The 12865-nt window shown below is 47.1% G+C and overlaps 1 protein-coding gene across 6 annotated transcripts in view; it reads left to right on the top strand.

Moving 5' to 3' along the window:
• Positions 1-12865, top strand: part of AGAP1 (ArfGAP with GTPase domain, ankyrin repeat and PH domain 1) — a 515463-nt gene that overhangs the window by 411914 nt on the left and 90684 nt on the right. For 4 of the 6 annotated variants that reach the window (XM_044241902.1, XM_044241900.1, XM_044241901.1 and 1 more), the window contains one exon: positions 7595-7672. The exons of the other annotated variants lie outside the window; for them this stretch is intronic. In XM_044241902.1, coding sequence (XP_044097837.1) covers positions 7595-7672 — 78 coding nt within the window. The remainder of the gene's footprint in view (positions 1-7594; positions 7673-12865) is intronic. 6 annotated transcript variants of the gene reach the window in all.

A 12865-nucleotide genomic window follows, 5' to 3' on the forward strand; every position in this document is an offset into this window, starting at 1 on the left:
AGCTAGAAATAACTAAATACTTAACGATAAGGAACAGCTGCGACTATGCCACGCTGACTCCATGATGCAGCTGTTAAAAAGAATGATTTTGAAAACTATGGTAACCTAACACCTTGCATTCGAAAGTAATACAGGTCTCTGTAGAAGTCATACCTGTAAGTGGGGTAATTATGCATACATATGGATAAGAACTTTGAAGAGGACAATGGGATGGCTCATGGTTTATTCTTGTTATTAAACTGCTGTGAACCTAACTTTGCTCCTGCAATAATATTGAAGCAGTGTTCCCGTATGTTCTTGCTTGAGGCTGAATAAAGTGGGTGTATTTAGATCATTCTTACAGAAAGCAATGAGAACTTTATTGTTACTCTGCTGTGTGAGTACAGCTCTCTCCTGGGCCCTCCTGAGATAATTGTGACCTTGTTCGTTCACTCACAGTAGCCAGGGGGCAAGCTGCAGAGCTGCAGAGTTCTGTGTGGCCAAAGCAGTTTTGCAGAAAGCAACGTGTTAGTGTTTCAAGGCATGCATGTCCATGGTAGCAAGAAGAATCAAAAGTTTAGAAATCTTCTGTCTGTCACTCTGCTCTTTGTACCCTATCGACTAAACACATATCTGCCTATCTCACAGCTTCCGTGGTTTCTGAAGCTACAGATCAGAATTCTGTTAGAAATTTCCAGGGAAATTCTCCTGAAATGCCAAAGGTTACAAATGTTTCCGAGAAGATATTTTTGCTAGTCTTCTCTGATTCACATAGCCATGTCTGTGGGGACTGTGACGGGCGAAATAGCCCTGAAGAAGTGTCCTGTTTCACTCAGGCAGGTGTAGGAAGTCAGCTACAAAGATGGCAGATCAAATGCGGCATCCGCCATGGTGGAAGCTGGTGGTCCAGTGATCACAGCCCCTCAATTATAGCCCTGCAAGGGGCGCAGGCAGCCGTCATCAAATAATTACGCCTTTGATTAGTTGCTTTAACTGGTCATCGCCTTTGAAATACGATAGCGCAATTCAAGGTTTTATTAAAAAACTATTTTTTCTGGAATTGTTGAGAAAGAATTTATGTTAAAAAAAAAAATCCAAAGAAAAGCCTGCAGTACATTCTCTTGGAGGAGACTGGGAAGAAGAAAGGAAAGCAGGGGTGGGAGGTGGGGGGGATGAATGTTTCCCATTATCACTCCTTCCCTTGGTAAGCTGCTCAGGCAGCCTGCTGCCCAGCCTCCCCACCACCACCACCCCCAGTGTGGCTGGCCCTTTTCCTGCCACCCACTTCCCCAAGCCCTGAGCTGGCCCTCTGGGGCTGGCCCTCGGAGAGGGGCTGGGAGATGGAGCTAGGCAGAACCCTTGCCCCATCACACTTGACTGTGTGAACACAGTTGAAGCCATCTCACAAAAGGTGTATTCCGTACACACATCATTCATCTTGGCAAAACTCATTTGCACCTCATTTTGTCCTAAGTGAGAATTTGGTTTGCATCTTGTTCCTGTTTGGAATGCCAGGTATCCAGCCCTGTAACACGAAATGCCATTCCCGAGTAACTAGCCCTAGAGAAAGCTGGAGACCCATCACTACACATTAGCTCGACAGTCATCCAGAGGAGAGTGAAGCGGGGCCCCCTTGTCCATATGATCCTTACAAGTCACCCCCAATCTCCCCCTCCAAAAAAACCTTTCCTTTTCAAAATGAATAGCTGCTCCATGAAGACAGGGAAAGAAGTTAATACCATGTACTGACGTGTTTCCATTCTCCCTCTGAGACTGTGCCAAACCCAAATCTGCACCCAGATTTATCATGAAATTGTGCTCAACTTCAGCTCTTATTTTATTCTAGTCCCTGTTAAAAGTCATCCTCTTGGCATCATACTGAAAAACCCAATTAATTTTGGGTACCCTTGAACCCTTACCCTGGAACGCAGTGTGTTTCTAGGCCATGAGGAAAGCTGGCTCTCCACCTAATTGGAACTTCTGGTTTTATGGTGTATCCCGGAGCTTTCGCTTAGTTTTTATTTTCGCTGTTTTCTGGGGTTAATGGTATTTTCTGTGTGCATCTGCATTAACCACTATGCAGAAGCCCTCGGCAGCTTGCCTCTCCTAGCAGTGTTAAAGAAGCCACCGCTACGGAAATTGTATTTGCTGTAAAGAAAGCCATTAGGAGTTATTGGAAATTGAATTAAAATTTTATAATTAAGGGTCAGTGACTTAATTTCAGGGTTTTCTTTAGTTGGGTGTTTTATCTTCTGCGTTCTGGAGCTTCTGATTAGCTAGCTCTCGTCTTGCTAGAAACTGGCAACGGTGAAGTTCTTTTGCATCCTGAATGGACGTCCTATATTTGCTTGGCCTCCGGTTTTGTTTAATCCTCTCAAAGCCCCTTTTAATGGACGTTTCAACATGACTACTTCTCTGTGTGGCAGCCTCTAGGAAGCGACCGTTATGTCAAGCCCCTTCACAGCTCAAGGAGTGAGTTCCCAGTGCATAGGAATCTTCGGGGTTGCATCTTGTAAGGGTAAAAAAAACACACACACAAAAAAAAAAAAAAAAACACACACACACACACTGCCTTTTTATAAGAGAACAGAACATTTACAGTCTTGTTGAGCAAATGAACATTTAAATGGCCAGGACAAAAGAAATCTATAATCTCTAACCTCACAATGAAATCGCCACCAACAAAAGATCACAGAGTGCTGGGCGCGCTAAACTGGAAGTGACACAGAACCCCAGCCAGACCCACAGCTGCCCGCGGGGGCTCCTGGGGGATGCTCTTTATCCAGCATCCTGGTCCCAGAAAGCTCTGAGGAGCAGAGGCACTCCCCTCTGCACAAGTGGCATTTATACGGATGGCCTCTTTAAAAATAAATAAATACACGTCTGGTGTGGACTGGGAGCGGTGCTGTCTGACAAGGTTATCATTTGGCTTCTGTAAGAGCTACAAGCTTACAGTCCCTTGTATGAATGCAGGGGGTTATTTGTTTCGTTTGGAGACAAGACATTCTTAGAAATGAGTGACACACCTTCTCCGTCCCAGCCCCTTCCTCCGTGTAGGTAAAAAGATCCTATTCGTTCTCATAATTGATTCTGAGGGCTACAGCGTGCCTCATTTAGCCGGCCCTGTTCAGTTCACACCAGGGATGTAATTCATGTGCACTTGGACATCCAACATGGCTGACAGGGCTTGGACATACAAGCTCACGGCTGCATCATTTTTTAATCAGCTATCTGAGGAATATTTATCTAATCAGCAAAGAGCGCTGTCAGAAGGAGACCATAGGTGACATTAATATAAGTCTGTGGTCTCCTGGTACAATGATGGAGGAAGACTTTAGGAGAAAACCCTGCTCGTTTGAGCATGCCAACAGACTAAGGAGTATTTTTATTCCCCGTGTAAAGAGCCAGTCCGAAATTCTCCTGCTAGAAATCTGCATGTGATCAGTTCTCAGGTTTTTGTTCACATGCTGTAGTTTAAAAAAAAAAAAAAAAACGGGAATTTTTTTTCTTTGCTTACAGAAACAAAATAACAATTTTTTCTTTAAAATAAAATTTGTTTTTAAGTCCCTCATGATCATTGTGTGAACTCCTATGAAAGGGTATATCTTGCAAAAACCAGGAGATGTGTCATAACTGGGAGTTGTTAACTCTAAATGATTCCAGCTACTCTAACTTAGTAGAAAGCCCTAATTTGCACATTTTCACCCTCGCTCGCTCTCCTTTGAAAAGATTGTGACTGTCTGTTAGTAATTATGAGTTGAGTGTATTGTGTCATATCTCATTTTGGACTTCTGGACACAGAATTCTTCATTTATAACTCTCAGACCTTACCTTAAAGAAATATTCTGTGAACTGAAGTTAATGCCCGCCTCCCTTCTTTAGATGTAGGACTCAAGATAAGGAGCATTTGAGACCCAGATGAGCTGGGTCACAGCCACCCCACCTGGCAATGTGGCACATGCTACTGAAGAAGACCAGTCACTCCAAATGTGGATCTCTGTGGGGCAGCTTTCTGGAAAGGTTATGTTCCTCAACGTCCAGGGCGCATACGCTTATACACTTGTCAGCCTTAGGACTTGGGTACCATAGATCCTGCAGGTCACCTCTCTTTGTCTTTCTTTGTAATTCGAAGATTACCTTATAAATTCACTCTGCTAATGTGAATCAGTGCTTCTTCAGCCAGGGGGCTCTTCGTTCATCATAGGGGGACAATGACAATGCCACTGTTACTAAAAGGCAGGAAGCTTTCTGTCTTAGAGTTCAGAGGATGAGTCCCTACTCTCTTACCATGTCTTTTTTAAAATTTTGATCTTTTCAACCTTAGGAAACACATTCCAACCTGTATAATGATGAGTTCTATGACCTTCTCTATCATAATTCTTAACCCATCAGCCATGTGTCCCACGTATCGCCTCTTGATGTGGCATTCATGTAACAATCTGGTATTCATCGTGAGCTCATAGTTCACGTTTTGATGCCATTGTGGGGAGACATTGGCGTCCTTTCCCCAGGCCCTGCTGACTCTTCGTGCTGACCCAAGCTGGGGTTCAGAACGTCCCATTTAATTTGCAGGCTAAACTGAGAAGAGGTCAGTCTTACTATCTACATTCAGGCTGACCATTAGTTTGCATTATTTCCGAAATTACATGTTGGAGGGTTGTGTGTCCTTTGAGGTTTGCATTTGTGTTCTCGACATTTAAGACTGTACAGGGACATCGTGCCGTTTAAACAGCCACAGGAGGCACTGAAAATCCTTTAGAGAAGAGACTTGCATATTCAGTGAACCCAGCAGCAGAATGGAAATACCCACAGCAGCTCACACCCTGCCACCCTTCTGTCCAGTAATGTGAGACTCTGACACTAAAACAGTAGTTTTGTGAGAAGGAACACGAGTGACAAAATCAAAGTAAGTTAGGCTGTGTTTAAGTGGAAGAAACTGTACACCTGAAAATTTTTTAAAAAAAGAATAAATTTGCTCATTAAAATAAAGATAACCCAGAACATTCAGAGATTTGAACTAGTCCACAGGAAGCCCTCAAGTATCCCCCAGAGGGCGTGGTTGTAGCATGGCGTGGGGTGGCATGGTAAAGGGTGGCACAGTACAGGGCGCCTGGCCAGCAGCAGGTTCGCTGCCGTGCTCCTGCATCTGCTCAGGGCAGTGTCTCCATTTCCTCAAGAAGGGAGCCCAGGCAGCAGCAGTGTGCACACCTGGAGATTTTTATCAATGATAATATGATTGTATTTTCTCTTTGAGAAGCTTCGAAACAAGTGGACCCAGAGCAATCAATGCCCCAGGAGACAAATGCACGGATCAGGACCTTGGTATCCTCCAGAAAAAGTCCATTTGTTTAAGGGGAAGAAAAAGGCATGACATTTTACACATTAAAATTGATTATTTCATCAATAGGTTAATAGAAAACCAGACTGCGAACTCACTTCCTGCTTCTACATCCATATGATAATGGGAGATGGGAGCATGAAAAATGCAGGGTATAAAGCAGAAGAGGGAAGAGGTTTGCGCTGAGCATCCCTCCCTTCCAGAGGGGTGCCCAGCCCAGACTAGGCCTATTTATATGTAAATGTTTGAGATAGAGGTAGGTTTTACACTGAGGAGTGTATCCTCTTTTGCAGTTACTACTTTCTGGAACTTGTGAAACATGGGCCAAGACACCACAACTTCGTCTGTTGAAATAATTAAACACACAATTCTACAAAAGCACCCGCTCTACCTGAGGAAGCGGATAAACATTCATTGAACACTTCTAAACATCGGAAATCTGTGACTGGCTTGGTCCAGAAGTCAGGGCATTTGTGCTGCCATGTGGCAGTGGCTAGCTCTCTTTGCCAGGTGTGTTCACCCCTGGGACAGATCCCTTGTAGGTAGTTAGTTGATAGCCTTGGTGGTGCGGAGACAAGGGGAGCTCCTCCAGGCACATAAGATTACATTCAGACCATCTATTGCAGGAGGTAGTCTGGGTCACCACGACTTTGGAGATTACAGTTCTTGTTAATTGTCAGTTTTCAAGCTGCGAAGTCATTCTGAGGTTTAGTTATGGCTTACTCTTTTCTCGGTTTGGATCGGGTGACAGCTAAGTTACAGCTCGGTTTTTGTTTTCATCAGGATCACAGAATTTGCATTCTAAATATACAGTATGTGTTTCAGAGTTGCGCTTGCTTCCTGAAACATCCCTATTTCTTACACGTAGCTTACTTTGCGCTCTCCAAAGAAGTCCAATACGCACAGAAGTGCTGGAGATTCAGGTCCGCAGTGCAGCTACTCGTGAGGACCTGGTCATCACTATGGGTCACGTGCTGGCCACCAGAACTGTCTGCACCCTTTGAGATTGAGCCTTGGACCTGACAGCGGGCCAGAAGAGCCCACCTGTTCTAAGTCAGAAATGCAATGGGGTGTGAGGGACTCCCGGTCAGCCTGCCCTGGTCTCGGGGTTGGCCTGGTTTCCTACAGTGTGCTGCAGACACCCTGTAGCAATGCAAACACCTGCCTTCCCAGATGAACGAGCGCTTCTTCCCTACCCACAGTGAATGGTTTTCCAGAAGAGGCCCTACCAGCAGGTTGGACCACTTTCTTTTCCTGGCTCTGGTGGTGGAGAGAGAGGACTGGTCCAGTGTGCCCTACTTTGGGAACTTCTCGAAGTTTGTGAACTGTCTCCTCTGAAGGGCTGGCGGGAACCAGCCTCTTACCACAGGTGTCTGCTGGCCCGAATATATGGTTGGTGGGCCAGGGGGTTGGTGAGTTGAGAATGTGTCCCTGGAAAAGAGTGTCTGAGAAGGCTGGGGACCCCTCCCACCTACCTCCCAGGACACCGCACACACTGTTAAATTCGTTCTGCATTTCCCTCCCAAACCCAGGATTTTTCTGTGGGTAACTCACTATTTGTCTAACCGCCCCCCAAGCCGGGATGCTTTCCTGGGCGAGCTGAGAGCTTGAGGCTCATGCTTTTTTGGGTTCCTTGGAGCTCCATTCAGAGCCTCCAGCAGCCCCCATAAGAAGGAGAAGGGACTTCACCCTTTGATGACAGCAAGATGCTAGCAGTTTTGCTGATGCAGGCTACTGTCCAGATCAATATAGGTGTGGGGAGAGACAGCTTCTCTGTGGGTAGCTCTGGGTGCTGTAGACCTCCCTTCTGCAGCATACATGCGAACTGCTAACTGCCAGGGGCTCTTGGTTAGACATGCTCCTAGTGTTTTGCCAGATGAAAGGGCTAATGGCTCCTGGCATCATAGCTCCTTCAAGAGACGCCATCCGTCGCCAAGGAGAAGGCCAGCGTGGCACCATTTGGAGGAGCCACGTGTCCAGCCCAGCAGGGAGAAAAGGACGCACGGACTTCCTTGCCTGGTTGTTTGATTTTGTACAAATCTAATGACACTAGATAGCCCACCCCTTCCTGCTCCTGAGCTCTGCAGGGGAGGGAGGGGCAGCAGGGGTGAATGGGGGTTGTGAGGCCCAACGCCCACCTGCCTCCCAGGATGCGCCAGCTCAGGGCTGACGTCACAAGCTGCTTTGACTTTTCTTTTCTCCCCTTTTCATTTGTTTTCTTTTCCTTTTTGTTTCCTCTCTTTCCCCCCCCTCCCTCCCCTTGCTCTCGGGATGCAGCCAAACGCAAGGCTTGGAAACTAAACCGTGTTGGTAGCCTGCGAAATATTTACAGCAGCAGCAGCACCAACACTGAAGGTAACGCCACGCGCCGTACGGAGCCGCATGCCCCCTCGTTGTGTTCACGGACTCATCCCCGCCGTCTCTCCATCTCCCGTCCGTGTGCCTGGTTTTGCCATTCGTGTTCCTTTCAGCTTACTTAAATTTTGACCTTTCGCTTCAGTCCTAGAGTAGCGATGTTTAAATTACTTCAGAAACCTATTTTCTCCTCTTTTTTCTTTCCCTTTATACATGCGGGCACTCAATGTAATATTTCCCAAGTTATTACAGTTTTTAAAAGTGTGAGTATCAGGTGTAATGATCTGTAGCCAAATACAATAGTGTGCCGTGACATTTAAGTCACAGTCTTAATTTGTTTTGTGGACGCATACTCCATAATGCTCTGTGAGGCTCTAATCCAGAGGCGGCCCGGCCCGGGTCATTTGCATGGGCTGCTATTGCTTGTAAATTCAGTATATTGTTGTGTTTCTAAAGGTCGTATGGTGCCAAAGTTCACAAATTGACTTGCGTTGCTTTCTCCACTGGAGACAGCCGCCACTGCTTTTGTATAATAGCAGATTGAATTTTTCCCACCTTCATTTGAACAACACAATTATAAATTGCCTTTTTTTTTATGATTACAAATGTCAAGGGTCAGAATTATTTTGATGCCAGGCAAAGGAAAACCACCGTCCGCCCAAGCACTTGTGCGGGAGGTGGTGTACGATGTGTACGATGCAAAATAGGTCACAATCCAGCGATCTTGGTATAATAGGGGGACATTTTTTTTCACTTAAGTGCAAGCCAAATGGGTCAAGTAATCGTAAGCTCGTGCCCTAACACTAATTGACTTATTTGGGGATGATTATAACTGTAATATTTTTCTTAATGTCACTGTTTTCTGGGCTGTTGATTTTAGCGATTGCCAAGCAGTGGCATTAAATCTCTTGTAAATTTTAAATTGCACGCTATTTCTGTAAACAAGTCCCTCTCTTCACATCCCGATCATTAACCTTTGCTGATTTATATCACCATCCTCTTTTTCTTCCTTCCACAATTACTCCTGTCTTGCTGCTGAAAGCCCTGCTCTCAGCCAGAAAAAAAAAAATGAATCTGGAAAACAAAACTACATTTTCACGATGGCTTGTTAAAGACCTATTTTTTTAATCATAATTTTTTTTCATTCCTCAAGGGGAAATTGTCATCTGTTAAGGTACCAGTGGGGCTTGACCCCCCCACTTGGTATCTTCTTTCAAAGCATTCATTCAAGAAAGACAAAATGAGAGGGAAAAATAATAGAATTTTACGAGCAGTGACACGCAGTATGATTTTTTTGTCTTATTTTTAAGGGTGTTAAATATACTCTTTCACTGTTTTTTTAGTGTTAGTTTTTTAACTTAGGCTGCATATCATTTCTTTTCCCTGTGTCCTTATCAGATTTGTTTTTCTTTCGTGTGTGTATGCATTTGTCCTGACAAATTTGTTTATTGACTCCTGGCCTTCAAAAAAAAAAAAAGGCACATCTGGTTTTCCATGTGGTCATATATAAAGTTGGGGGACAGTGAGGAGGTGGACAGACAGTTCCCCCTGGGACTTGCTGACAGGCTTCCTGGAGACACTGGTGGGCTGTAGCCTCTGACAGGTGTGGTGATGTGCAGAAGTAGGAGCTTCTCACCTTGACCTACCAGGTAATCTGTGGCGTCTGCCCTGCCCGGCTGTCCTGGCTGGGGACAGACAGTGATGTGTGCAGCTCCCAGGAGTCCAAACACCAGATGAGGCTGCATCTCCAGGCCCTCGGTCGACTGCCAGCAGCCGCTGCAGGCAGTCCCAGGGGAACTGGAGTAAATAATGACCACCAAGCCAATCCTCCCTCCCATTTTCTCTCATTTCCATTCGGCGTTGAGTTACATCTGTGAATCTTCAATTAAGTGACATGACTGTTCTTCCTTTACTTTGTTTGGTAATTCTGTAAGCACACCATCTCATTTCATACCACTTTTAGTCATGTTTTCCTGAATTCGTGTAATTATATAAATTCTCAAAATGCCTTTCTGACCTCCAGTCTTTTGCTGTGTGATATCATCATATATTCTCTATAAGATGATCCTTTATGAAAATTCATACCCTGAACATTCCAAGGTTGGTTATCACCTGAGGCCTTGGGTGATCTGCTAAATGTACCTTCCTCAGACTGAGTATTTTTTAAACTGGTCTCTCTGTATAGTGTATTCAGATGTACCCTCCAAAACACCAGAAGGAAAGTTGATCCCAAGATCCCCGGGGAGAGAGTTGGTCAGTTTCCAACTCCAACAAGTTTCGGGAGTTAGGGAGGGGCACGCGCTGTGAGACAGGCACCATACGAGGAGCACATCCACACCTCTGAGCAGGCCTTAGCATGACCTGGGACGGGGCCCCTGCATCCCCCTTTCCAGATCCAGGGAGTGCAGCTCAAGTGTTTTGGGCTTGCCTGGAGACTCAGGTTGGCAGGAGACAGGCAGGACTGGAATTTGGACCTGGTAGTCTCACTCTAAAACCCTTTTTCTTCTGTGTCCACTCATTCCTGACCCCTGGCCTGCATTATTTCAGCAAATCCACATGGTACCCTGCTGGTAGGTATCCTGTTGGAGATGGGAAATTGGAGTTCTAGAGGCAGAATGCATGCCCAGAGAGCTCAACTCCAGGACCTACTCCTGGATCCTCATGGAACAGGTCAATAGATGGGTCAATGGTGGGAGGAGATAAGACAGATTACCCAGAACTGATGATGGAAATGCCCAAGACGAGAAAACAAAAAAAAATGTTCTCTTTTCTACTTTTTTCTGTCCATCGGGGTTAGTTACCTCAGAAACCGAAACGGAAACCTGATGTTTCTGTATATGTATATTAGACTAATTTTTACATCTCTGTTATTTTATAAAAAGTCAACTCTGCCAAGGTTGGTGAAATTTCAGTTCCTTCAACAAGAACGAGCTTTCATTTTGCCATCTCAGAGGTTTGTGAAATGGGATGGAAGATCTGTTGATGATGGGATTCTCCAGTTCATCGCTGCCTCTGAGCCCAAGGGAGAACCACGTCCGCATCAGGCGGCTGAAGCCAGACTTGGGAATGTTCAGATCCGAGGTCAGCGTCTTTCAGAGGAAGAATAGAGAGGGCTGAGCAGAAAGTGGGCGCTGTGTCAAGGGGATGTAGAAGGAAGGCCTGTGGGATGTGTGTGAGCAGCAGCACCCCAGAATAGGGCCACATGGGGTCCCTGCGCTGTCTTCCTCTGCCCACCCAGAGACAGGTGGGATTATTCCCCTGCAAGACAGAACAGAAGGACTCTTCCAGGACACAAGGGGCGTTTCTTGGGGTGCCAGGCCCACCCTCACTTTGTGAGCTGAACAAGCCACTTTGTAGTATAGGTGATGCTCACACCCAGGTCCCAGCCAGGTTCAATATTAGCCTGAGTCTCTGTTCAGTCCAGTCTCGGGGTACATTTCTGTGGATCTGAGACTTGCCCAGAAGACGGGTCTGTGAAACCTGTTTGCATAGCTTCCCCGTGCCACAGAGGGACCCTGAGGTCCCTAGCACGTGGTCACAAATGGGCCCCACATAGAGGGATACAAGCCATTTGGAGAGCACCAGCCAGCACGGCGGCTTGCCTCGGACCTCCATCTGTGTCCCTCCTGCACCAGATGTCCAGGACAATCCCTGACCAGCACCTGATGCCCCCGGTCATGGTGCTGAAATATCTGTCTCCTTCAGGTCGAGGCAAACAGATGACCAGCTCATGCTTATGCACTTGTGGCTGAGATAGTGACGAGCTTGCCAGGTCTCAGGTCCCTATCCTGCACAGGTCTGGGGCAGAGGGAAGGGAGAAGGGCTTGCAGTCAGACAAGGGATGTTGGACGAAGACTCTGGCATGGAGTGAGGGAATGTTCGTTCCAGAGGAGGCATGGTGTGCCCTGCGGGTTAGTGGAGAGTGAAGCTCGACATGGTGGAGGGGGTCAGGAAAGGCTTCACTGTCTCCGGGATTCAACAGGAGCCACAGCGGACTGCAGCACTGAGCATTTTCCTGGCATCCTGCCCTGGGATTCCCAGGAAGCCCAAGGGGGAGGCTCGTATCCTCCACATTTCCCAAAAGGAGAAACTGAGGTGTGGGGAGGAATGGTCACGTGCCCCCAGAAAGCACCCTCACAGGTGGCCACTGGGCTGGGCCCTGAGGTCAGAGCCACAGCCTGAACCTGTGGGCTCCATAACAGGTGTTGGGCAGGTGGAGGCTCGAGCAGAGAGGCACAGACTCCCTGCTCGGGCTGTGACCTCCATGGACGGCCCTCACCACAGGGAGGGGAACGAGGCTGCTTTGCCGCTGTGGATGTGACCTGTTGTGTCCTTTGGTGTCTGCATCCAGCCCTGACCTCCGGGCTCATCTCCTGAGGCTGCCTTCAACACCTGGACACAGGGCTTGCCACTGTGAGTCCTTCGGACACCTGCAGCCCTACGGTGATGCTTGATCGGAGGTTCTGCACACCGTGTATTTGTGAGCAGTGGTGTAGACGGCGCTTATTCAGTCCCAACTCCTGAGCCAGATGGGGTCCAGTTCCAGAGTCTCCACAGCACCTCAGTCCCCCGTCTGCAGGCTGCAGAGACGGCACACTAACATATCCAAAGGACGGTCGCTCAGCGTCCACACCTGCTGCGATTGTCCATGCTTTGTGCCAGAGCGCCGCCGGTCCCGTCATCAAGGAAAACCCAGAGCTTGAGAAACGTGGACATGGCAAGGAGCAGAGATTCAGCAAGAGATGTTTCCCTGAAACTGTGAGGGGGGATTTAAAATCAAACCTCGTTTTTTCCAGACCTTGAAAGCTACCCCTCCCCCTTCGCTGTCATCCTCAAAGCAGTCATCACACACAGAAATTTGGCTTTGGAAACAGACATGCCTGAGCAGATCCCAGTTCTGCCACTTCCCAACTGTGTGGGTTACGATGACTTGCTGGGTCTGTCCTCCCCCGGCCTTGTTTTCTTCCCCCAGAATGAACATGATAAAGCCTACTTGGAAGGATAACTGGAGAAGAAATGACTTGACAGCAGAGCTGGGCCCACGGTCGGGGTGACCACAGGGGTCACAGTGAAATTCTTAGACTTATTTAATAGGCAGATCACTCCAAGAACACAGTCTGTGGAGAGTATCCATGGCACTATTTCCTAGGCCTGTTGAGCGTATTAGTTGAGGGCAAAATCGGCCAAGGTAGA

This window comes from Neovison vison, chromosome 3, assembly GCF_020171115.1.
Source record: "Neovison vison isolate M4711 chromosome 3, ASM_NN_V1, whole genome shotgun sequence".
NCBI lineage: Eukaryota > Metazoa > Chordata > Mammalia > Carnivora > Mustelidae > Neogale > Neogale vison.